The sequence below is a fragment of the Ochotona curzoniae genome, unplaced genomic scaffold, assembly GCF_017591425.1.
Source record: "Ochotona curzoniae isolate NIBS_2020 unplaced genomic scaffold, NIBS_Ocur_1.0 contig_2210, whole genome shotgun sequence".
Lineage (NCBI taxonomy): Eukaryota > Metazoa > Chordata > Mammalia > Lagomorpha > Ochotonidae > Ochotona > Ochotona curzoniae.
In genome coordinates, this window is record NW_024465369.1 from 554,067 (window position 1) to 581,256 (window position 27,190).

Consider the following 27,190-nt stretch of genomic DNA (forward strand, 5'->3'; position numbering starts at 1 on the left):
TCTACCGCAGGAGCACAAGGTACTTTTAGAGTGTGTCCACCAGAGACTCCCAAAAATAAGCACACCATAAAAACGAGAGTCCCAAACTGTGTACACCCCTCTGTCTCCACCTTCCAAGGCAGGGGGATCTGGATCTTTCTTGTGCTCCCTTTAATCCAGCCCCAACTTCTGGCCTGGTCCACAGGAAGAGTAGAAGCTGAGAATAAAACCAGCAGGTGCCTTCTCAGGGCCTGCTGGTGGGAGTGAAAATTGGCTTAAGAGCAATTGAAAGGATCTAAAATAATTTGCAATGTCCCAAATCCAGCACATGTATTCTTCAGCATTTACCCTTGAAATCAAACCACGTGTTCACATTTTTCCATGGGCAAAAGGTAATTTATACCACAGGATGTTAAATGGCAGTTAAAAGGGAAGCACAGTGTCCTACATTTATCTAGAAGTTGCTTGATGAATAGATCCAAGTTTTAGAAGGATAGTTGAGTAGTACTACTGAAGTGGATGTATACACACCTGCACAAAGCCTTGTATTATGCCTGCTCTCAGGGAATGTGTGAGTTTGCAGCTCTCAAGGGACATCTGAGCAAAAGGTCTGAGAGTTAGGCATGGAAGAACGCTGCTGCTTCACAGACGAGTGGTGGTTACTTGTATTCAGCTGTGATATCTGCATGCTCTCTATGGGATGCATGTATGATTACAAATGAGTAGAAATAAGAAGTGAGTGGCTTCGCCAAGCTCTCCGGAGACTTAGAGCACCCAGCAGCACCTGGCACTGGAGCCACAGACAGGTCCACTTTGATATCCAGAATGCAGCCCAGGCTTGTGGACAAGGCTGCCCTGGAACATCAGGTGGGTTGGGCCAAGCTTGTCATAGCTTGGCCCACTCTTAACAGCAGCATATGGAGGAAACGATGGCCAGGCTAAAGCTGGCAAAAGGTTCAGTGACTCTAAATGTTTATTCTAGTCTCGCAGGAGTTATCCACAGCAGGAATAGGGCAGGAAAAGACATGAGCAAGAGCAGGAATGGGATGCTTTCTAGAGACAGCCAAATTATTGGGAGATGCTTCCTACCCTTTCTCTCCCACCATTGCTTGCATGGCTTTTTGCTTTCCAAGATTTATTTACTTGAAAGGCAACGTTTTTAAAGGAGTGGAGGGAGAGGCAAAGAGAGAAAGAGCTTATTCACCCACTGGTTCATTTCCTAAATGGCCACAGTGGCTGGAACTGTGCTGATGCAAAGCCAGGAGCAAGGAGCTTCTTTTGTGTCACCCATTGGAGAGCAGGAGCCCAAGACCTTGGACCATCCTCTACTGCTTTCACAGGTGCATTAGCAGGCAGCTGCATTCTAAGTGCAGCACCTGGATCTTGAACAGGCACCCATGCTGCTATTGCAGATGGTGGCTTTGTCCACTACACAGCAACATCGGCTCCATTGTGTGTGTGTGTGTTTTTTTTTTTTTTACTTACAATACATTGCATATAATCCCAGTACCTTTTTATTAACAGAATGTAAATTCCAGCAATGAGAACAGTGCCTGGCTGGAAATGACTCAATGAATATTTATTGAATGAATGAGGAAGAGAGGAAATAAGAGCAAAAGAAGGAAGGCAGCTGATTTGCAGGAAGCCCTGAGATCCCATAGGCACGGGTGATCTTCTGACTAGTTTTGAGTGGGATTTTATTCCTAGGATGTCTGGGCCAGAAAACAGAGGTTTCATCAAGCCATAGAGAACCTCTGTACCTTGACTGGCACAGGCAGAGATGACGGAGGCTCTGAACTTGGGAACAGAGTGTATTTAGACCCAGACCTAGTCAGCTGGGCTGATTAAAACAGGACTGCAGCTCATTTGTGCCTGGGCCAACCCAACTTGGGTCAGTGCTGGCTGTTTCACCTCGCGGGGGCATAGTCATATAATTACTACGTTATTTTCCAGGGCTTTCAGCCAAAGATTAAACGTTTGTTGCATGAACACACCACCTGCTAATACAAAATTAATCAAGACACCCAGCAGTTAAAATGTTAATCCACTGTAAGTATTCAGTGAGAAAAACAGTTTCTAGGGAGTTCTTGGTTTGAGACCAGCAGTCAAGCATTCTTGTATTAAAAATGCCATGCACGTGTCTGTCTGAAGAAGTCACTTAGGTTAACCTGCCTCATTTATAGTATTGATGGTGGACAGGTAGATGAAGGAGGGAAAACATATTTCCAGGAGAAGCCTTTCCATGGTGGCAAATGCACCTTTGCCTGGAACCCTGTCCCGTGACACTAGACCAGAAAATGGAGGAAGCCGTGCTCACCCAGGAGCCTTGCTGAAAAAATCGAATATGGACCTAAGGGGGAAAGGACTGGCTACTCTGCATGTTACACGCAGTAATCACATCTTTATAAATGTATTGAAAGGCATCCAAATAGAAGCTACAATAGCACTTCTGTAGCACTATATACATCCTATTCTGTGCCCCCTAAATTCAATGAAGTGATATATGTGAGGCACTCAGAAAAGTCACTAGGGGGCGGGCAGGAGGCAGTTGTTAGCTACTGTGATTGTTGTTTTGTTATCCGTCCATGGGCATTTCCTGTTTCATGCCCTTAATTCATACAAGGTGCTACTTGTTGAACTTGGCACAAACACACATCCACACTTGGATGACATTTTACTCAGAAAAGATAGTGACTTCAACAATCACTGGTTGTCTGGTTCTGATGCTCAGAATTGCTGTCACTTCTCCGACACTCAATAGCTGGCACCATCCCTGGGCAGTATCTAAGCTATAGCTGATCAGACACGTTGGTTTTAGATTCAGATGGAGGGAGACCAAAGGCAAGTGAGAGGCTGGGGCAGAAGGAGAGACCAACAAAGTAAGGTTTGAAAAGTGGCTGTAGATGCAGAATGGCTCCTATCTTTTGCCTTGCAGCAAGTGCTTGATCAGACATCAGGCTTGCTTTGTAAGTTGAATTATTGATTGTGTGGGGGTGAGGGGAGGGTAAGAAGAAAGTGTTACTCTTTGTTTGAGTCTGGCTCTTTTTGTCTGTTCCTGACACAGCTGGGTCACCAGAGCTGGAGATGGCAGAACAATAAGTACCTCCAACAACCCTGCTGGAAGTAAGCCTGGCCCAGCAGTGGTTTTTGCTTTGGAATTCTGCATTACTGAGAGTTGGAATGCACTTCCAAGGCTGGCAGTCTGGCATGGAAGCCTGAAGGCTGACCTGGCTAGTGGCAGACTCTTTGGTGTAGTCAATCCCTGGGGTGATGCTAACCCTTTGACCAAATCTTCCTTCATCAAAGATCTTTATTATCTCCTTCACTAAAGAGCTGGCCAGAGGTGCACCTGCTTTTCCAGGTAGGCTAGTGGCATGAGAAGTCAAACAGGTGATGACTGCTTGAGCTCTGACTCTCAGACATGAGTGTGCAGAGGAATGACATGGGCATTCTGTAACTGTAGATGCTCAGGACCACCTGTGGATGATTCTGACACAAGTGGGTCTGAATTTCCAAATTGTTTTGGGGAGGAAGACAGCATGTGCAAGAGAGCTCTGGTTAATGGTAAGTTCATTATACATTATAACCTGGTCCCCATTCTTCTGCAGATAATCAAGTATACCTTCTATATTTCACAAATCTGTAGACTCAGGGACTGAGAGATGAGTCCCTTATTTCTTTGTTGCTTCCCAGACTCTTCATCATTTCCTTTGCCTGTATACCGAACTGTCATGATGGACTTGTCCTATCGCCCCCTCAAAGCACAGGTTCTCCATATACCTGCCCTGTGGGAGGCATGCATGTTCACAATGCACCAGATGGCTCCTATTATCCTTGTCTTACAGGTAGTCATGTCCTCTCTGTGTGCACAGGTAGTCCTTCCTCTGTGTGTATGGAGCGAGCACTCCATAGCTCTGGCGTCTCTCTCTTCTCTGAAAGACACCAGTCCCACAGGGCCCGGGCATCACTCTCATGACATCATAGCGATCATTACCTTCCAGGTACCCACCCTGTTGGGGTGGCAGCATATGCATTTGCAGGAGAGGACACTACAATTTGGCTCAGGGGTTTTCTGCCTTCTGTTCTGTCCTGTTATCTTATCACCTTTGCATTATGAACCTGACAATTTCTATCCAATCTTTCCTGTGCAGTTATAGGAGAGAAATAACTGAAAGTTTGGAATATTTGCTTTTAAAAACATTTCAAGGGTCTTGATATGTTCCTTGTGTGTCAAGGCTTCTCCTTGTTAGTTTTATAAGATGTGTAGAATCTTATGTCCACATTTTTATGTGTTTTAATTGAATCATTTCTGCAGAAAATTGGTTCTTTAGGACAGACCCAAACCCTGCAGAGGATTTAGAATCTACACTAGTGGCCAGCAAAAGCTGGCCATGACATGGGCCCTGCTGGAGAATACAATAGGAAAAGAAAGGACAAATTGAATACACTACCTAGACCTGTTTTAGGATGGAGAAAGGCAGACTTGGAGCTAGCATCTGGCTGTCCCACAGTTTCTGTTCTCTCTAAAGTAAAAAGCCTGCAGGACAATCACTCCCTAGGTTCTATACCCAGGCACCTGTCTGATCTTTCACTTCTTGTCTCAGGTTCTTTGGTCTGTTTTTTATTTTATTTTATTTTTATTGAAAAGGTAGACTTACTGAGAGAAGGAAACACAAGGAGAAAGATCCTCCATTCTCTGGCTCACTCCCAAAGTGGCCACAATAGCCAGAGCTGAGATGATCCGAAGTCTTAAGCCAGGAGCTTCATCCAGGTCTCTCATGCAGGTATAGGGGCCTGACTTTGGGCAATCCTCTACTGAATTCCCAGGGTGCAAGCAGTGAGCTGGATGGGAATTGGAGCAGACAGGACATGAGGAACCCACATGGAATCCTGGAGTATGCATGGTGAAGATTTAGCCACTGTGCCATCATGCCAGGCTCCTTTTTAGTGTCTTCAAAGCAAAACAGAAGCACTTATTTTGGTAAGTTGGCTCCAAAACTCAAGATGTTCTCTGTAACATTTTCATTTTAAACATGTTGGACCTAGGTTGTGGTTTGGGTCTCATGATTCTCTCTGTTCTACTTTTAAGAGGCAGGGAAGCCTTTAAAGACAGAGTAAATGCCAGCGTGGTAGCTCTCTTCTATCTGGGTTTGACAACAATTTTTTAGATGTACTTTTGGGAGTGTTACAGTTTTCTAAGTCTTCTAAAAAGCATCATATTTGACAATGAGCAAAAAACAAAAGAGTATGTTTCTTTTAGAAAACACTATTTTCAAATGCATTCATTTGAAGTGAATGCATTTGAATTGCTAAAGAAATAATCTGGGAATTGAAATGGCCTTGCCACTTACTGAGACAACATGTGGCTATAGGAAGGGCTATTGTTCAGTTTGTTCTTTGATGCATCATTTTTGGGTGTGTCAAAACAACCACACAGATGCAAAAAGCTCACTCATGGTTTCTGACAATACTAATGGGAAATGATACTTAATAAACAATGAAAATTTCAATAATGAATTGTAATTGTTAACTGCTTTATCCAGAAAATAACCCAAGAGGAGCTACTGGCAGTGTTTGTTAGAAGGTGCAGAAATACAGAGTACCAGAAGAGCAAGACCTACTGTTAACTTTTCCAGATATCCTGGTAGTCTCCTTATTTGCCTCAGTTTTCCCACCTGCAAAATGGAGTGCATGAAACTGAGGTAGATCAAATCCATGGCTCATTTTACTTCTGAAATAATTCTATGCACAGTGGAAAAGATACAAAATTTGTAACTACAAAAGACCTAGACTGGAATTCTCCCTGGGCTACTGCCTTGAATAATACACTTCACTTCTGCAAGTCAGTTTATCTTTTGGACAATGGGGGGAAACTGTACAAAGTTGCATGGTGACAATGAAGATGACAATGTGTGAGGGCACCTATGACTGCATAGACATGTGGCTAGCAGCATCTGATTCTATGACTTGAGTGATCTTTATTTTTCATGGGAGAAGTGAAAGATCTGGTTGAGTGAAGGAAAATTTAACAATGAGCTGGGAATGATGTGGGCCAGGAAGAAGTCAGGAGTTGACAGAAAGCTAAGGACCTGCAATTCTCAAACTATGTGTACTGCTCACATCCCGTCACCTTCCATGTAGATTCTGGATGACTCAAGGGACTCTCCATCATGCAGCTAAGCCTCACTTTCCATCATGCTCCAGACAGCTTCCTGACATCACTGTATATACTGCAGCCCAACAGCAAATTCTGTCTCTTCTGGATCTTTAATCTGGCCTTGTCCTGAGCAGCAGCACCACCCCATAAAAGGACCACAGCAACCTGGAATAGAACAGTTCTCTCTCTAGAGGCTGTCTGTGCTTCATGTCTGAGTGTATACTCACCTTGTGCCTCTAAAGCACATCCTTTTTGCTTTCTTGCTGACCTCTACCTCCAGCTTCCAGCTGCAGTCTTAATGAGGGGGAAGACAAGAGTGGGGACTGAGTCTAACTTGGGGGCTCTCAATCTCCATAACATATTTTAGGGATTCTCATCCCTCAAACAGGAGTATTTGGTGGTGCCACAAAATGGATGCTCTATAGAGGGTGGGCTTGTTGAAATGACAGAGGCACTAACTCCCAGTAAACAAAGCAAGAGGAGTTTGAGCAAAAAAAATGTTTGGGATTATAACCCACAGAAAAAAGTAAATATGCATGAGTTCATAGTGATACAAATAAATGATTGAATAATACTTGGAGAGGAAGGAATGGCTCTTCTTTATAGAATGTCCAGTTGCTAAGAGCAGAAGGAATGGGGAATATAGGAATTTAGATTATAATAGTACAGTAATAATTGATGTTAAAATTATTGGGCAAAGCTGCAGATGATTAAAGGATATTTACATAGTTTCAAAGCCCCTCTGCTAATTTATTTACTCACTACAAAAGGAAAAACAGTAACTGCACAGAGGAGGGGCTCAGCAGGCACCATGTAAATTAAGTGATAAAGTTAGCAAGCCTTATTACAGTGTGCAGTCTTTGATACAAGGTGCTGAGAAGGGCATATCACTTATAAGAATGCTTGTCAAGAATGTGTAAATTCAGTCTAATCATGATTATGAAACAACAAACTCCAGCTGAGGGCTCGTGTGCAAAACATGTTAGCAAACATGAGAACAAGAAAATCTGAGCAGTTCCCTTCAAAAGTGTCAAGGTCACAAAAGACAGAACACAAGGGCAGATCTGTCAGAAGTTAGCAGAGAGACAGCTGATGTTCCAATGATATGCAATATAGGATCCTGGGCTGGACCCTGCAACCAAAGAAGGAAAGCCTGGGGGAGATCTAAATATATTTGTAGCTTTCCTTAAGTCTTAAACTATTTCCAGATAGAAGGTTTTAAAAAAGTATGGGAGAATGACAGGTCTATGCCCTACTGTGTTGCACCTACAACTATTCTAACAAATATTCAATGAAACATACTTGGCCAATGTCCATGTGACAGTACCTAGAGTAAATGTATACATCTGTGCTTAGCTGTCAGATGCGGCCTCAAGTATTCATGCTTTTTAACTATGTAAGTTCTACCTCAAAGAGATTAGATTGTGGGGCATGGGACTCTTGAAATTACCTTTTTAAAGATTTATTTTACTGATCATTAGAAGGGTAGAGTTAGAGAGATACACAGAGAGAGTCTTTCATACATTAGTTCACTTCCAAAATGGCCACAATACTCAAAGCTGAGTTGATCCAAATCTAGGAGCCAGGAGCTTCTTTCATGTTCCCCACACGGGTCCAGGGTGTTAAACACTTGGATAATCATAAGTAGGGAGCTGGATGGGAAATGAAGCAGCAGGGACTTGAACCAGTGCCCATAAGGGATGCAGAATCAACTTTTTGGGTCTTAGTGCCAGGTCTCTGAAATTATTTTTCAGGGTGATGGGCTTGAGAGATTATTACATTGAGGAGCACTTCCACCCCCCACTCTCTCTGTTTCCTTTTGTATGAAGGGAGCTCAGTGGATTTAACTCCTGACTTCTCTCTCTCTCTCTCTGAATGACACATTTGGAATGGGTGGACTCCTCACACACTGCTCCTCCCCTTCATCTTGGGAATAGGCAGCTCACAACCTACAGGTATTCTCGGCTTCTCAGAGCAGGAAGCTACTCCTCCTGCTGAACTTTGTGATGTGAAAAACCACCAATGTTGGCGAGACTAATTCCAAAGTCCTGATGTGTACCCCAAACTTGTTCCTTCCAGCCTCATCTTTTACTGTATAATGGTATAACAGTTGCCCTCATTTGTTATTTTCCTCATTTTTCTTTCCCACTTTGCTCAAAACATGGGAAGGAAAGAGTGCTATGCTAACTATTAGCCATCTATTTACTATTTTAGCTATTAATCCAGCAGACCTTAGTAGGTGCCACTGGTCCCTCTTACTGGAATGTCCCAAGACTTAATTCTACAGCAGTGAATCGCTTATGGTTTATGGGACATTTTTTTCTGAAGTTGCCTTCTGCTGCAAATAATCTCTGGATTTGAGGACCGGAAACAATGGCCCTTTAACACATGCCTTAATTATACCAGGCCCCAAAGATGACATACAACCTCCCAACGAAAATGCTTCCAACTGTGGTGTTTCAAATAGTTTGGGGCTACAATTCTCTTATATCCTTGCTGTGTTAAGTATACTTTTACATAAGTTGTTTTCCAAGTTTCATCACTGTTACCTTGGCCCCAGTTGGTCAATTAAAATAGAAGCGTAAAACCTGTGTTCTTTCTTCTTTATGGACCATGGTACATTTAGGCTTTTCAACACTTTAGTCTGCCTTTGCTCTCTTTGCAGATAGAGATGGAGATTTCTAAACAGCATCTTTAAACGGTCCATTACATTTCAGCCCATATGCAATTTAACTTTAAAGTGGAACTTCCATGCCAAACAGCTACTTGTGTGAATGCCTGTCTGGGAGTGAGACTAATCTTTCTGTACTTGAAAAATAACCAACACTTACTGCACCATAGTTATGATTACATCACAATAAATATTCTAAGCAGGACTAGGAACAGCTCCTCAAAGAAAAATGCTTCAGAACTGGTAATTGGAATGAACTATATGCATTTTCACTGAGATTTGAAAGAAGCCACATGAAAAAAGAGCTTCGATCTGTTCCCAAGTAGGTTTTTTTTTTTTTTTTTTCCCTCTGAAAGAACACCAGGAGAGGGATTTTGACATTCTCTGAATTCTAATAGAAAGAACTCAGAAAGAAGAGTCTTATCTGTGCTTGGGCCTCCTTACTGCCCTGATGGGTACCATTCATCAGGCAGGAGGAGAGAAGAGCTAGAAGGCAGTTCTTTTCTACACAGCATGTGTTTTGACTCTTAACAACTTTTCTTTCACTATGGATGTGAATTTTTAAAAAATTTATTGTTACAGATTTACCTATTTATTTGAAAGGCAGAGTTGCAGAGAGAGTCGGGGAGGCGGTAAGGAGAGAAAACAGAGAAAGAGAGATATCTTCCATTTGGTGGTTCACTGCCTCAAATGACTGGGCCAGGCCAAAGAAAGGAGCCAGGAACTCCACTTTAGTCTCCCACATGGGTGTCATGGGATGAAGCACTTGAACTTAAATCTTTGGCTAACTTTCCAGGAGCATTATCAAGCATTATTCTGGAAGCAGAATAACCAAGAGTTGAACCAGTGCTCAGATGGTAGCTGCTTAATCTGTTATATCCCAATCGTAGCTCCATCTTTTTTTTTTTTTGCCATTTTAAAAAAAATTTATAAATGTTATTTGTAATTTTCACTTATTGGAAAAATAGACACACATGCACACACTTGCTGATTCACTTACCAAATGCCCACAACAACCAAGGCTGGGCCATATCAAAACCAGCAATCCAGCATTCAATGTTTTTCTCCAACATGGCTGATGGGGACCCAAACCACTTGAGCCATCATCTATCTGTTGCTTTCCAGCAAGCACATTATCAGGAAACTGGGTCAGAAACAGAGAAGCTGGGACTCGAACCAGGCTCTCCAACACAGTCTGTTGGCATCTTAGCTAGTGTGCCAAATGCCCATCTCACTGTCCTTTGTCTGAAATTTAAATTCAGAGCATGCAGCCATACTGTAAGGGGTGGAGGAAAGGAGCAGGGTGGACCATCTCACACCCCAGACACTTGATTTTAAATCTAAGTTTCTCAGCCCAAGATGAAACCAAAGATAAGCTTCAACTCATCTCCTTACTGCTGGATTCTCCACTCTACTCTGGTGGTTTGAGTTCAGTACCTTGCAGTGGCCATCTTGTCTGATGGTTCGAACCATCCAGGCGTTTGTTGCTGTTGTCAAGCAAATTATATCCCATGAAGCCTTCTCCACGGTCTGAAGCTCAAGGACTAGCTAGGCTGGGTCTGTCTTCCTGGGGGTCAGCTGCCTTCTTACTGCAGGGTGTGTAGCTCCATCTTAATTATTTATTATTTTTTAAGACGGATGTGAATGTTTTAAATGCTAAATCAGCTCCCTCCCTTAGGTGCAGGTGGCCAGATAAACTAGACAAGATTTTCAACAATTATTTTAGAAAGGTCACAAATAAAAGGAAGTTCTGTAAGCTCTGAAATTAGCAGCCATGCTGGCCCATCATGGCATTGCTGATATAACTAACCTAACATTTAGGAAAACACTAAGGGGCTACAATGACCTGTAGTAAAACTAAATATGTTTGTTATAACAACCAATACAATAATAACAGCAAAAGAGACATGAAACAGGAGAAGCCAAGAACAGATCCTTTTTCCTTATAACAGTGATATACTACATTCATTATTCAGGAGATGTTGATTACTCTTTCAAAGTTTTTTTTTCCGGCTGTTGTTGTGGAGTTGAGTTTAATTTTCAAGGCTGTTAGCCACTGATGTCAATTTAATTATAGTAAGCGAACAACCAACCCATAATGGATTGCCAGTTGTTGGCTTTACTTTAGTCTCACATTAGATGTGGGTTTCTCAGCTCATTTATAACTTTCTGAGTCAGGAAGGGCTCTGTGCAGTCAACAGCTTTTGCTCAGCTGGTGTCCCATGTTCTGGTATGCTGGGGAGGGATTGACGTGGACAGATGTTCATGACTTACTATCTCAATATTAACAGTGTCCTTCCAGGATTTTTGAAAGTGTGATCTTACAGTTTAAGCAGTGGTATCCTTCTAACGATTGTCCTCAAATGGTAAGATGAACATAGAGTGGCCCGGAGACTCATGATTGGTTACTTGCATACAAATTCCACCCACATGAAGAAAAATAGAGTCCTTATTGGCATTGACAATTCTAGATGGGATGGACCAAGGGCAGCTAAGCATTGAACCCAAAGCATCTTTATGTTTGCGTCACAAACTCAGCCCTTCACTGTGCGGAGAATTCAGTTACAGCATTGTATCTCAGCAACCTATGAACCAGAATTCTGGAATAACATATATAAATCATATGCTAAACTTTCGTCTGTGTGAGGGTACTTCAAAAAGTTCACAGAAAATGGAATTAAAATATGTCTACTTTCATATAAGTAATTCAAAATACATATGAAGGGGAAATACATAAAATGAAAAAGCTGCATAGATTTCAATATATAATTTTGGTATCAAAATAAGCTCACTTTTGGGCCCAGCATGGAGGCCTAGTGGCTAAAGTCCTGGCCTTGACTGTGTTGAGATCCCATATGGGCGTCAGTTCTAATCCTGGCATCCCCACTTCCCATCCAGCTTTGTGCTTATGGCCTGGGAAAGCAGTTGTGGATGGCCCAAAGCCTTGGGACCCTACACCCACATGGGAGACCTGGAGGAAGTTGCTGGCTCCTGGCTTTGGACTGGCGCAGCACCAACCATTGTGATCACTTGGGGAGTGAATCATCGGACAAAAGATCTTTCTCTCTGTTTTTCCTCCTCTCTGTATATCTGACTTTGCAATAAAAATTAAAAAATAAATCTTTAAAAAAAATAAGCTGACTTTCAAATTCAGTTTACCACAAACTATGTGAAATACATTCATTGATGCATTTCTTTTTTCTCCCTGTTGTAACAGTGATTCAAAAATTAAGGCTCTCTGACTCTGCATTTGGGTAATCGAGTTAGGCCAAAGGGTGAGTGAACCCCGTACCCTTAGAGCAACCAGTGGTAATAATGCAATGTAATACCAGAAGTACTGTTTGCAGGGCAGGGACTTTGGGAAAGCTCCTGAAGTTCATGCCTTCCCTTGACGCCAGCTAGAAAATAATGATCATCTTGTGACCAAGAAAGAACAAGCTGAGGACAGCAGCCTTAGAAAACTAAGCAGGCAGATGGAGAGAGCTGGAGTCTCAGAGGACATCACTGAGCTCTGGGCACAAGACACCTTCTTTGGTAGGATAATAAATTAATGTCTTGATGGACAGAGGCCCTCTCACTTGCCCTGAAAAAGTAACCTGAACTGATACATGAAGTGAGATTTATGGTGGAAGCAAGAACAGAAGAATCCGACAGCATCAACAGCTGATTACTTCTCTCAGGAAGCTGTGCCCTATGGACTGATGAAAGGGATGGATCAAAATGCTTCTGGATGCTTGCAAGAGACCGCAGTTTTTGATGTCACCATGAGGATGGCAGCCAGATTTTGTTGACACCGTGGTAATGATATTCATGACACTCAATAATGAAAGGGGCAAACAGACAGGTACTTAGCTGAATTCTTAGAGCTCAGGGAAACAATATAAGGGCAAAATGAGCAGCAATAAAAACCATGTTTTGTGATTTGTGTTTATGTATCTATTTTTTTTCTTCTCTCTGTGGTTTCGTTTGTCCAATACTAAGTAGTTTAGGAGTGTATAATATCCACAGCTGAAAGGCTGGATTGTCTGTGCACTGTAAGACAAGACATTTCTGATGCCTTTCTAGCTAACATTCCCTATCTGGGAGAAGACTGGGGCCAGAGATTTTGAAGTAGAGAGTGTGACAATGGGGAGCGATTTTCTTTCATTCCAAGGGAGGTGTTGGTCAGGGCTCATGTCCTGAGAGCAACAGAGTTCCAGCTCATATTATTGACTGATGATTGTGGCTTGGTCCCCCTAGTTGGCTTAAAAGCCAAGTTAACTGGGTGTTAGATGTTATAAAGGGGTGTATTCATGTTTAATGAAAGTACTCCTATCCAAAGCAACCACCAGATCACCTTGGAAAGCAAACTGACCAACTAGAAAACGTGAGGGTGGATTATAGTTCAGAATAATTCTTTAAATGGCTAGTGTTACTAACAGGCATTAGTCGGCTACCAGTAGCTTAATTAAAAAGCAAAAGGCATATTTAATTTCTCTCCATTCTATTTTTCTTCTTATGTGAAAGACCTAATCTCCTTCCTATTTGGCATAATATTTTAAAATGCTGATAAATCTGTTTTAGGTTGAAACTCAATTTTCTCAATATACTCATTCAGCAAATATGTATTAGATGAATGTGTTATTTACTTCTTTACCTGTGAGCAAGTATGTGTGTGTTTGAGAGAGAACAGAGAAAAAGAGGAAGAGAGAGGAAGAAGGCAAAAGAGAAATAGAAAGCAAAAGAGAGATGCAAAGAGCAAGCAAGCAAGGCCACAGACAACAGTCCTTTCAGGAATTTGTGTACAGAAATGAAAACTCTAAGTGATCTCAAGTGAATGGAGTAGTTGTTCCCTGAGATTAGGAAATTACATTGTGAAATACCAACCAAACCACTGGCTGGAGAACATTAAAGCAGGATAAGATTGGGACCAACATAGTGGTATAGCATGCTAATCTTCTGCCTGCAAGCACCCACATCCTCTATGGGCACCACTTCATGTCCTACCTGCCCCACTTCTGATCCAGCTTTTTTTGCTGAAAACCTGGGAAAACAGCAGAGAATAGCCCAAGTTCTTGGGCTCCTGCATCTACGTGGGAAGCCAGGAAGAAGCCCTTGAATCCTGTCTTTAAATCAGCTCAGCTCTGGCATATGTGGCCATTTGGTGAGTAAACCAATCGAGAAAAGACTTCTCTGTCTCTCCTTCTTTCTCTCTGTAAATAGTTGCCTTTCAAATAAAAATAAATAAACTTTTTTTTTTAAAGATAAAATTGTGAGAGCATCCTTCTTCTCGGCTCCTGTCATCCCCGACACCGATTGCTAGAACTGCTTCCATACAGAGCACAGGCGAGCAGGGCGCTGATGGCTTTTACACACAGACCTGGGTTTTAAAGTGCATCTGTTTAATTTCTCCATCATAACACATTCAGGTGTATAAACGCCTGCTTTGGCCTTACTTTTCTTCTCCTTCTTTTTCTTCCAAAGGCCAGGGACAACCAAACAGAGAGTTAGCTAGTTGCGTCTTTCAGAGAAAGTTAGCTAACTCATCAGTCTTTTTGGGCAGTTCTGCCTAGAGTCAGTAAACTCATCTGCCTTCAGATGCAGCTCCACCTCATGTCTGCCTTTCCTGATGAAGGTTGTGAAACTCCAAAGAATCCCTCTGCTCACTTTGAAGCCCAAATCCTTTTGCAATCTCTGAACATCTTCAGTGGGTGGAAAATTACTCTACCTACCCACTCCCTTGCTACTTCCAATCAGATCCTCTTAAAAAAAAAAAACAAAGATATAAAGTGTTTTCTAAGATTCTGCAAAAGCCATAAAACAGCACATAAGACCCATTGCCCAGTGTTTCCCAATAATCCTGCTTCTGCTGATGCTTTCTGAGCAAGTCTCCACGGAGGGCATTATCAGCCACTCTGCACATTTGCATTCCTTCCATGTGCAGCATGCATGGACCACAGAGGGCACTGAGCTGTGCGCTTGGTGCCACCCGCCTCTGGCATTGACTCTAGTCATTCCACTGTGCTCGTGAACAACAAATCCAAGAAATAGAAAAACATAAAAAGCTATTGTCCATGTCCAGTGAGAAATGAAAGGCACTGGACCAAGCATCATAACTTTCTTAAAATAATACAATGCTTTATCACATTTGCATCTGGATCCCACCCGTGGTTTCCAAAGTCATAAACTCCTTGAAGTCAATGGCTTGAGCCAATGATGCTTTATTCTATTTAAACACGTTCTTTTTTTTTTAAAGTCATTTATTACAAGCTCTCGATGGTTTCACCTTATCTAATGCACTTAATTCAGTCCATCTCCTGCTTGGCTTTGTAGCGTTGAAGGCAATCAGAAGATTGGAAGCAATTTATTAATAAGAGAACATGCCCTACAGCTCTGGCCTATGAAAACTGTCTCTGAATCACAATGTAGCTACCACCCAAATGCTGTTATATTGGGAAAGAATTACTGACAAGTGTCATAATTCTTGTGTGAATTAGAAGACTGATTCAATTCTGATTTTATTGACATCCCTAAGTTATCAGTATGGCTTCTCACAGGGTGCCAGTGGGAAAAAGCACTTGGTCTTCTTCTTTCTCTCTTTTTTTTAATTTTTAATTGGAAAAGTACCTAGTCTTCTAACAGCAATCACCCTTGAAGATGACTTTAATGTTGTTGCTTCTGCCACAATGAAAATGACAAGGTACCTACAAGATATTTGGCGTGGGTGACCAAATCATGGCAGTATGCTGTCTTCTTAACCTAAGTTTTTCTCCAAAATATTTCTCAATCTGTTCCACCTTTATGTCTACCCAAGAAAAGAAAGAGAAATAAAGGATGAGGATGCTCAGACCCTCAGCAAAGAAGGATTTTTTTTTCTTGCTCCATAAGGTACTCATTGGTTAAGTGAAAGTAGTGGTGGACCTGAGAAAGGAATGTCTCCTCTTGCCATGGAAGTGTTTGATCCTTTTTAAGATTATTTTTATTGGAAAGGCAGATTTACAGAGAGAAGGAGAGACTTAGAGAAAGATCTTCCATCCATAGTTCACTCCCCAAATGACCACAAATCAGCTGAGCTGATCTGAAGCCAGGAGCTGGGGCTTCTTCCTGATATACATGGGCACAGGAACACAAAGACTTGGGCCATTCTCTGCAGCTTTCCCAGGCCATAGCAAAGAGCTTATGATGCAGCCGGGACGTGAACCAGCGCCCACTTGGGATGCCCAGGCTTGAAGATAGAGGATTAGTTTGCTGAGTCACTGTGCCAGCCCCAAAGTATTTAATTCTCAAGGGTTGTGGCCTATGAGTGGGGACAGACTGCACATGGGCAGTTGGGATCACTGCCAAGGGCTTGAGTCTACAGGAAGAGTCCATGTGACTGAGGACTCTTCAGCATAAACTCCTTCAAGATCCAGATGAACTGTTCAATGAATGGACAGTCTGGGGCTCAGCACAATGCCAATGTTTAATGAACATGGATTCATTTTGACTGGAATGATATACTCTTGGCACAGGTTTTCAGTCCAACTTAACAAATGGGCTAATTAGTCAATGAAGTTATTTTGTAAGTAATTAATTGACAAAGAAAGAAGGAGAAGATGAGAGAAAAAGATCTTATTTACTGATTCATTTCCCAAATGCTCCAACAGCTTGGGTTGGGCAGGTTGAAGCTGTGAGCCAGAAAATAGGTCTCCAGGTCTGCCACATGTGTGTTAGGGACCCAGCCATCACCTGCTGCCCCAAGGATGCACAACAGAAGGAAGCTGGAATGCAGAGTAGAGCCTGGCCTTGAATTGAGGCATTGTGCTATGGGATGCAGGTATCCCAAGTAGCATCTTCACAACTCACAGCAGTCCACACCATCTCATCCCACCCATACTCTACAAGTCAGGGTCTATCAAACTGGAACTTTATCTTCATATTCCTGAACCAGTAAGAGGAGAGATTCATGACAAATGGCAAGGATGAAGCACAAGAACTTCGTCATTTACAAAAGACGGGTAATTTGCAAAGCATGATCCCATTCATGTGAGGCATCCAGAACAGGCAAATGCATGTATGTATGGAAGTAGGAGAAAGATGAGTGGATCTCAGGCACTAGGTACAGGGAGAAGAGGGAGTGGCTGCTAAGGTAGGAGGCATCTTTCTAGATGATCAAATATTCTGCAATTAGATAATGGTTGATAGTTACACAACCCCACAAATATACTAAAAAACTACAGATGAATTCTATCTCAATAAAATTTCCATTAATATTGCAAAAATGAATTGTGAATGTTACTGTAGTGAGTAGGGGAAAAAAAGTCCTTGAGTTTATTCCCACTGGTTGTTTAATCTTGAGCACATGGCTGACCTCTGTATTTCACATTTACCCTCTAGCAGGTGAGGATATTGTCTGACTACCATTCTAGATTAATTACAAGGACCCTGTTATGAGGAATTGAAGGATGAATTGCAATTCTCTCTATTTGAGGAATGAGCAAAGAGTGTGCATAGAAACTTGTTGTACTCAGCTCTGTGGACCAGCCTGCAGAAGCAGAAGGAGAGTGAGTGGATGGAATAGCTCCAGTCTGCAGCCTTCCAATTTCAGACTGGTTCCTTTAAGATGGCTGTATTTCACATTCTGTTGCTGTACCTCTGGGGAGAATACACAGCCTCTTTCCACATTTCGCAGAAGAAGATAAACCCCTGGAACATTAAATCACTTCTTCAAAGGTACCACACATGGAAGCCCTGGGATGTGGGTGTGCCTGACTAACGAAGCTGTAGATTCCATTGAACAAGAAGAAAGTGAAGGCTGGGGTTAGGAGTCCCTCTGCACCATGTGCTAAGAGACACTGGGCATTGACATCAAAGTCAGTCGATCATTCCAGAACTATGGAAGGAAAGACAGGAGGGAGGGAAAGAAGAGGAAAGGGGATATGAAGAGAGACTGAAGTTTCAAATTTTTTTGTTCCAGGAGTTCTATACAGGAACTTTTTTTTTCCAGGTTCAAAGGCAATGGTGTGTTTTGTTTTCATCCTTCATTTTACTCTCACCAGGGGGAAAAAAATCCCAGCTTTGAAGCCTCTCTGTTTAAATTCATTAGGAAAGCCGTCAATGACAGAGGCTTTCATGAAATCGTGGTGGGAGGAATTAGTGTTATGGGAGAGCTGGATCAATCTTCCAGCATCTCATCTGAAGAGATGGGAGCTCAGTGCTGGCTGCTTGTTCAGCCTGAAAGCTAACATAAACAAATGCTCTGCTAACTGGAGGTTCCATGGGACTGAAGACATCTAATGTGTTCTCCAATCCTACTTCTGGAAGCCAACCTTGGCTGCCACAGGAAAGAGGTGGATGCTTGCCAAGAGCTCCTTGGGCAAACCAATCAGCAAAACGTCTCATCCCTAAAAACAAGGTGCTCTGTGACTGTCCCAAAGGGAGAGGAGGAAGCAGAGGCTGACATTTCCTGCACAGAATCTCCTCCTGTGCAATGCATACCTTGAATGGAGATGGATACGGAAACCTTTAGAGCAGGGTAAGTGTTGAAAGCTGAGGATACCTCTCCTTGCATCTGAATCATTTTTAAAGGTTTTTTTTTTTTTAACCTGATGAGGTCTTCTTTGTTAAAGGTACACTATCATAACTTTTGGTTTTTTGTTTTTCTCTTTATTTGTAGAGTAGATCCCATGACCCATCTATGTGACTGATTCTAAAAGCAGTTGAGTATGGGCAAGTAAGCTCGGACTGGGTATACAGTGCAATGGATTGAGCGGCTGCTTGAGATGCCTACACTTCATGTGAGAGTGCCTGGGGTCAAGTCTCACCTCTGTCCCCAACCAGTTCCCTCTGAAGGAGCCTGCTAGGAAGCAGCTGATGATGGTTCAAGAACCCAGGTCCCAGCCACGTATGTGGGCAACCTGGATGAATTTCCTGGCTCTAGGCTCTGTGGACATTGGAGAGTACACTAGCAAAAAAAGATTATTTCTCTGCCAGTTTCTCTTTCTCCTTCAACTCTGCCCTTCAAATAAATACAAATAAATAAACTTAAAAATAAAGGTTGGCATGTGGAGTTACTTAAAAGACAGGTTACAGGAGAGGTCTGGTAGGAGGAAAGATATCAGACAGGAGTAAGACCAAGGAAAATCGCAGGTATCACTGGGACCCTAGAAGAGTTACCCTGCACAAAACATGCCTGTGCCTGCAACAGAGCATGGATTAACTAATGCACAGTATGAACAGTGGCAAGGGAATACAGTATTTTCATGTTTCATGTAAGAATTAACACATGTGGGTATACACAAATATATAAAGAGAAAAATGTGAAAGTATCTGCACTCACACTTACTTAGGAAAGTATTTGAAAACAACTTGTGAAAAACAGGAAATTGAAATTGAAATTGAAGTGTAGGGGCGCTTAACTGCAGCTTCCTGTTACTGGACACCCAGGGAAGCAGGAAGTGAGGCTTCAAGTAGATAGGGCCCTGCTGCCCACAGAGGACACCCAGAATAAATTCCTCAACCTGACTCAGCCCAGGCTGTGGTGGGTATTTGGGGGAAAATATGGAATCTATTCACAATATGAATTTCTCAGAAAATTTCTGAAATACATTCAGACAGATGTGTGTAAAAGTGTTTATCTGTGCTTGCATGCATACTTTTTAAATCAAACAACTAGGTACAAAGGGATTGTGATAAAAGACTGATTCACCAAACAGGCTTTCTTTTCCGTTACTTGCACTCAAGGACAAACTGGAGCTTATCATACTTAAATGTCCGTGAAACTAAGGAGAGCATAGACTTGAGAAAACATCAGTTGTGAGCAGTTTCTCATTTCCTCCTCCAAGGGAGGATGAGCAATTATTTTGTGGACACCTAGCAGTCCTCTCTTGCTTTCTTCCTCTTACTTGGTTCATGAGAAAAGAAGGTATCAAATGAACCTTTCCAAGATCTGGAGCCATCCTTGTCCAACTTGATGAGTAACTACCTGATTCAAAAGGAAAATAGCCATTACTTACAGAGCCATAATATAGATGCAAGGTGGCATGTAAATCAGTAACTCTTGTATTGCAAAACAGACAAATAGATTAATGCATGTTGCGAAGGATGGGTGAGGAGATCGATTAGGTTACTGATTCAGACCATGAACTTTCTCTCAATATACTTCATTTAACTTTTAAATAAGGTTTAGGAGAACCTGTAACATTTTGCCCACTGACAGAGCTATATTTTACTAAGGGCAGAAATTGGCTAGTCTATAAAAATTAAATTATGCCCCTTTCACTGTATCTAGTCAAGAGGAAAAACTCTAATTACAAGATTGCACTGTCAAACAAATGCAAATTCACATTCTTTATACCCTGGTTTAAAAATTCATACTGGAGGAGCCTTCTATTCTGAAATGAGAATCAATATCTAAAAGTATTTTTCAGAGTGCAATACGCAAGAGTGAAAGAAACATCATTATCAAGGGTGCTGGTAAACAGACATGAACTCATTAAGGATGGAGCTGGAGGGAGCAAGTCATTAGTTATGCAAACATTTAAATATCAATTAGTGAGGACCAGGAGAGAAACTGAACCAAACTTCCCATCCCCTCCAGCCTGCCCGTGCGTTATCATTCCAGACATGACCAACAAGAAAAAAAGGCACTGAAAACAATCTAAGCAGGGAATGGCACCCTGGGGGGAAAGCAAAGGTTAACTTTGAATGAACTTCCCAATTGAAAATTAAATGTTCCTGCCTCAAAATTCATAACAGCCGAGTTTGTAAACTCAGTTCAGAAAGGACTAAATGAAGGCCTGGGTATATCGAATCACTGGTGGGTCTTCCTTCCTTCCTTCCTTCCTTCCTTCCTTCCTTCCTTCCTTTTTTTAAAAGAATGGTTTTCATCAGTGTTATTAAAGTCAGGTTGGCTTAATTCATTACAATTCCATAGTCCACTTAAAAGCCTATCTTTTCTACATACCTGTGACAGCTGCCCGTTCACACAACACTCAAACTTTAAACCAGAGTTGTTGGTCTCCAATGGTTTGACTACCTCATCACGGCCTGTTAACTTACTCAGATGAACTTTGGGGGAAAATGAAAAACTGTCTTACATTCTGAAGAATTTTTCCTGGATTACCTTTTCAGACAAATCTAGCAGTCTGAGTCTATAACTTGATTATGTGAGGGAGGCTTCAAAAAGTTCATGAAAAAGCAGAATTATAAGATAAGCTTATCTTGGCACACAAAAAAAAGGTTGAGCGCCATGAATGTTTTTTTTCCCCCACAATACTTACTGTCTATGAACCTTCAGAAACCCTCTCACATAAGGCACTATGGACCATGTTCTAGCAGAAGTGCTGATCTGGGGGCACCTGGCAGTACCAGCACCTCTTAAGAACAACAGGACTGGTGCCCAGTGCAGTAGCCTAGTGACTAAAGTCCTCGCTTTGCACTTGCCAGGATCCCATACAGACACTGGCTCTAATCCCGGCAGCCCTGGTTCCTGCTTGTGGCCTGGCAAGGCTTGTGGCCCAAAAACCTTGGGACCCTGCACTCACATGGGAGACCCAGTACAGGCTCCGGGCTCTTGACTTCAGATCGGATTGGCTCTGGCTGTTGTAGCCGCTTGGGGAGTGAATCATCAGACTTACTCCTCTTTGTCTGTCCTCCTCTCTGTATATCTGGATTTCCAATAATATATATATTAAAAGAACAACTGGCTGGTGGACTTGGAAAAAGCATTTAATTTTTTCTGGATCTTGTTTGCTCCCCTGTAACAACAACAACAATAGCAAAACGGTTGTTCAGATCAACAATTCTCAACACCAGGTACCCCAGAATTACTTGGAGAACCTATGAAAGATACAGGCAAAAAAGAAATTCCTTAATCTTATGAATTGGGCTTCTTCCAGGTGGGAACTTGGGCATTTGTAGCTGAACAAATCTCCCACGAAGATTCTCACAGGCACCCTTAACTACAACTTGGGAGCACCTTTCAGCTCCAAGATGCTAAGATTCCCAGACCAATGTGCTATTTGATCAAACCAGTGTAAATGAATAGAGATAGATAGATGATAGGTAGATAGAGGGACAGATTCTGTCTTAAGTTTCTAATGATGTCATTTATCAGGCATTGCTTTTCTTCCTCCTGATAGAGAAGTTGTCAATGAAACAGAATGACACATTTACCAGCTACAGCATAGAGAAATAAGGACCTTGCCAGGGGACTACCAGATATCATGAGACATGACCTATAAAGCTCCCAGGAGAGAGTCAGGTGCACAGAGAGGGAAGTCATTACGGTTATTTCATAGCCAGAGTTGCTGGTTTGTTCTGTGCACTCCCTGTCAAAAGTCCAACTGAGGGATCACTAACATCATCTGGAGATAAAAATGGAAGTGCCCCAAGAGCATCAACCCCTTTGGGACACTCACACAAATGTATTTGATTTGTTCTGCTAAATTTACAATCTCACATACCCAGACCCAATGTCCTTACCTTGGACTTCATCTACTGTGCTTGTTTCTCAAACTTCACAACCGAGGCTGTCCCACTACTTCAGTGTCTCTCCCTCTTCTTGTCTGGACCTGTATTCCGAGGGACCTGGTTTGGTGATTAGGTGCTTATCTAGCTGAGCCACACTAATAGAAAATGAGCAACCCCATGCTAGGTACTGCTGGACCATCTCTGCTAAAACTTCTAGTGGGCAGGACTGGGGCTAGACTATCGGCTCTGCATTTCACTGGGTGTTCTAGAGCACAGAATGAAGCCATGTGAAAAACAGCACCTTGGATACAAGTAGAGAGAGAGTGACGTTTGTCTTAGCTGCCCTTTCAGGGAGGAAAAAACGTCCCTTAGAGAAAGGACCTCCTATGACTGGAATTTTGTTCACATTTTTTTTCTCAACTAAATATATACCTATTTCTCATAGGGGATGAACCACGGTACCCAGACAAGCCATGACCTTGAAGATGCTGAAGACGGTTTTAATGTATTCATGACACAAATCTATTGTGCTGGCTCTAAAACATTCCGTGGGAAAAAAGCTATAAAGACTTGAGATCACAATAAAATGTTTTCAGGGATTTTGACTAAATTCTTTCTCTGCCTCCTTTTTTTTTTCCCCCAAAGAATTCAGACCTTTTCTTTTCCCTCAAGAACTCAGAGATAAAACACAAGTAACAATCACTTCTCAAAATTTCGTATATTGGGGCAGCACTACGATGGAGCAGGTCAAGCCACCTGCTGCCTAGGACACTGGCAGTTCATAAGAGCACCAGCCACTGCCAATGTGCCTCAGAAATCAACAGATGACCCTTTGCCCTCATACCTACACCCATGTGGGAGATCCGGAAGAAGCTTTTGGCTCCTGATTTCCTATCTGCCCAGCTTCGGCCATTGCAACATATTTGGGGGAGGGAACCAGAGGCTGGGAGATCTCTGTCTGCTCCCTGTCTCTCTGTGTGTGTAACTTTGTCTTTCAAATGAAAACAAATACACCCTCATTCAAAAAATCTTGTATATCGATCTAAACCATCATCATCACTAAGTTTTGTCCTATTTTGCATTTATAATAGCTCTAATCACACATCTCAAAGGGGTGCTTGGTGCTTTGCTTGGACAAGCTACTCTTAGGAGCAGATATGTCACTCTTTTTCTCACAAGAGAGATTGTGGTGGTGGAAGACTCCCACCTAGGCTGGTCATGTCCTGTACAGATCTGAAACCTCACCCAAACCACAGCTCAGCACAAACAGCCTCCTAGCACACTCCCCTTACACCACCCCAGGGTGAGCATCAAGATATTTGTAGACCTGCCCCTGAGAGGGAGCTACTTTCCCAAGGTGCTGGCTTTAAGACTAGTGTCTGCATTGCCAGTGGTTAAAGGAATCAGAATAAGTTCTAACTACTTCAGAAGGGCTCTATGCGCAGTTCACTCAACTAATCAGGAACAAGATGGGTTCATTCCATATTGCCCACCGTGAAATACTATTTCCCCTTCTTTACAACAGTCTTAAAATGGCAAAGGCTCGATTTCAGAATCTGACCTTGGACTTGAAGCAACAGTCCCATACATTCTCCAAAAGTTCCAGTTAACGCTTTGTGGGGGAGGGAGGTGGGGTCTTTGAGTGGGAGTTGTCCCACCATAAAGATTTGTCATCCAGAGCCACTGAGGTCTGCTCCCAGCCAAACTCCTTCCTTTGTATCACTTCAACAACCACGGCTCAGCCAGCAGGCAACTGGGCTGGCGGGACTGTGAACAGCCTTTCTTTATAAGACCTTGGCAATTTCTGCCCAGAGTTTGATGCATTCGTTCTAAAATTAAATAAAGATCCGAAAGTGTTCTTCGAAGAAATATGGGCGGCTGTGTGACAAAACACATTTTTCAAGCTCTGACCCCTGGGATCTTTAACTTGCTCCATATTTCAGGCTGAAGCTGTTCACTGGCTGGTGCCTAGAGGCCCAAGCTGGGGCTGGCTGTTGGTGTGTTCTCTACCCTCTGATCAGCTTTCGGCGGAGGGAAAGTGAGAGGAGTAAATAAAGAGAAGCCTTGCTGATTTAAACGTACTCCCTCTCCTGAGTCCCTTGGGAAGAAGCCCTGGTAATTAACGCTAATGAGATTAAAGCAACTTGGACCTCTCCATTTTCCCAGCACTATAAAAGTACCTCTGCATTCTGTCAAAATCAACTCTGCCTGCCCTGTAAGCGCCCCTCTTTGACCCTCACCTAGGCCCAGGCTGCAGGCTACCAATCGGAGGGACGAGCAGAGGGCTCTTACCGGCACTTTGTTCCATCACTTCTTTCTGACACATGTCTTGGACGTTCACCGTGCAATTCACGATGAATTCTGGGGAAGAACAGTCGTTGTTCAGCTGGAATTCTTCACACTGGTAGCACTGAATTTGCAGCGCAAAGCCTGTGAGACAGACCAAGTCGATTCAGACTCAGCACACGGAGCTCCCTCCAGCTTTTGGGAAACCAAAAGGGTGTGCAAACGGGGTGCATAAGACCAGGAGGTGGGGGCTCTGCACTTCTGAGTCTGCTCCTAGGTGGGATTGGTTGCGGCTGAAGCTGGCAGCGGTCAATTGGGGTCCGGTAGAATACAATGGAACACCAGCCCGCAAACCCTGGGTCCCAACTCGCACAAAAACAGCCCAACTAACCTCATCCCCACGGTCCTTTTCCCCAAAAAGTTGGGAGGGGGCGGGGGGCGGCTTCCCAGCTGGAGAGCAAAGTAGTTCCACAGACATGCGTCAGCTCCAGTCGGTGCCAAGGCATTTGCCTAACTGCTAATTGGTTACAAATTACTTAATTACTATTTTGGCACCATTCATGATTGCATACGCAGACGCCTTTGTGAGTTTATTTATTTAATTCTCGAAGTGCTCACGGCTACTGAGCGGCTACGCAGGAACCCAGGGTGGTGGTGGTGCGGCGTGTGAACAGCTGCTACACCCCGGGTTCCCGGCTAGGGTCCGCGGCAGCTCTCCTGGCCCACACCAGCCGAGGCGGGGTTGGCTGCAGTGGGTGGGAGGGGGCGTGTACTGCGTGCGTGTCTGTGTGTTGTGATGTGCGCGGAGTCACCCAGGCCGGCGACGCTGCAGCCCACCCTCTCTCGCTCTCCTAGCCCTGGCTTTCAGAGCACCGGGGTCTGTCGGGAGCGTAGGGGCGAGCAGGACAGGGAGAGCTGGCTAGACATTTGTGCCCCTCATCGCTTCAACGCGGTAGGCTTCCTGTGACTTAGCAGCTTCTGACCATACCGCGCTGCCTGTACCTCCCCAAACCCTAAAGCCGGGCAGGGTGAACCCGCTCCCAGCGCTATACCCATCTCACTCCGAGCGTAGCAAACCCAGTCCAAGTGCGTCCTGGGCCGGCCGCAGGTTGCCCAGAGCGCCGCTCACCTGTCGGCGGCGCCACTCCCACGGGTTGCCAGAGACGCCTGACAACTTGCAGGGGTGCACGGAGTGTCGCTACCTCTCCCTAGTCAGCAAGACTCAGACCCTCGCTCCTCCGCAGCTCGACTTCTCCGTGGTGCATCCGGAGCAGCTGCAGCCGGGAGACCCATAAATGCGCCGCTGCCCGCTCTCCTCCCGCTGCGCGGGACTTGGAGACTTTCCCAATCCGCTGCTGCTGGGCACCGCTGGACAGGCGCCGAATTCCCACTGGGCAGCCCCGGCGAGACGGACGTGCAGGGAGCCAAAAGGACCACTGTGTATGGGAGCTGCGTGCGCCCCGCCGCGCTGCGAGAGAGGTCTTCTTACCTGGAAGCAAGAACAATCCGCAAAAAGTTGCTGTGATGCCGAGGACCCACATCTTCCCGGAGCCGCGGGACCGGGAGCGGGCAGGCTCATTAGAGGCGGCGACCACGGCAGAAGCTGCCGGGGCCGCGACGGCTGTGGCTGCCGATGCTGCTGGGGCCCTCGCAGAAGCCGCCGAGGCCGCCGTGAGGAGCCGCAGGTGCCGCCCGCAGCGCCCGCATCGCCCGCGCGGGACTCCCGGCTGCGGGTGGCGGCTCCTCCGGTTGGCGCTCTGGGGCCGAGCGCCGCGCAGCCGGAGTTGGTGGCGGAGACTGAAGGAACTACTGGCGATCCTCAGCACCCAAAAAGTCTCGCCTCTCCTCTCCTCCCTGTCTCCCTCCCGCTCCGGGCACCACGTGACGGCTGCCGAGTTGGGGCGGGGAAGGCCGGGACTGTCCCTAGTCCCCACCCCCTCCTGCCGCCCTCCCTGCTCGCCTTCGCACGTTTTGGAGAAAGGGATGAGGGGGCGGCTGTAGTTTTCAGAAGGTAGGCGGAAGGTAGGCTGGAGGTTGGGGAAGGCCCGAAGAGGGCGCAGCAGGCGCCACAGGGACGCACTGAGCACAGACGCAGCGGCCGGAGTGGTGTGGCTGGGGTGGATGGTGTCCAATGCGAACCCCGCTCCCTGGCTGGGTGATACTCCCAGAGACCGCGTCCGGTCCAAGTAGCAGCCCCTGCCTGACAGCTGGCGGGTGTGTGTGTGTGTGTGTGTGTGTGTGTGTGTGTGTGTATGTTGGGGGGTAAGATGCTATGCACCTGCTATAGTTTTGCACTCTCCATCTCCCTGGGGTGTCCCGTGCAGCCTCGCCAGTCTCCTCTTCCTTCAAGAAGCCTCTCGGGATCGGTCTTGACTGGGTCGGGGTTCGGCTGAGGCAGGATACCCATGTGCTGGGGCTCCCCGCTCTGACTGGCATGCATACCCTGGCTGCCCTCTTGTGCGTGAGAGGGTGAGTCCCCCGTCGCCCGGTCCAGGAGAGGGCCGTCCCAGCAGCCACAGCCGCTCGCTCTCACCGGAAGGCAAATCAGGAGAGAGGGCGCCGAGTTTGCCGTCTTCCATCTCTTTTTTTTTCCTAAAGGGTGGCAGCTCCAACCAGCTTTCCAAAAGCCGCTAGTTTTTAGGATGCTCGCGTGTCCTCTCTAGAAA

At 44.4% G+C, this 27,190-nt stretch overlaps 1 protein-coding gene across 1 annotated transcript in view; it reads right to left on the reverse strand.

Moving 5' to 3' along the window:
- Window positions 1-26,334, reverse strand: part of LYPD1 (LY6/PLAUR domain containing 1) — a 34,293-nt gene extending 7,959 nt beyond the window's left edge. The window contains exons 1-2 of the mRNA XM_040971480.1: window positions 26,014-26,334; window positions 24,531-24,668 (exon numbers count right to left, since the gene is read on the reverse strand). Coding sequence (XP_040827414.1) covers window positions 24,531-24,668; window positions 26,014-26,065 — 190 coding nt within the window. The 5' untranslated portion in view covers window positions 26,066-26,334. The remainder of the gene's footprint in view (window positions 1-24,530; window positions 24,669-26,013) is intronic.
- Between the last annotated feature and the right edge of the window lie 856 nt (window positions 26,335-27,190).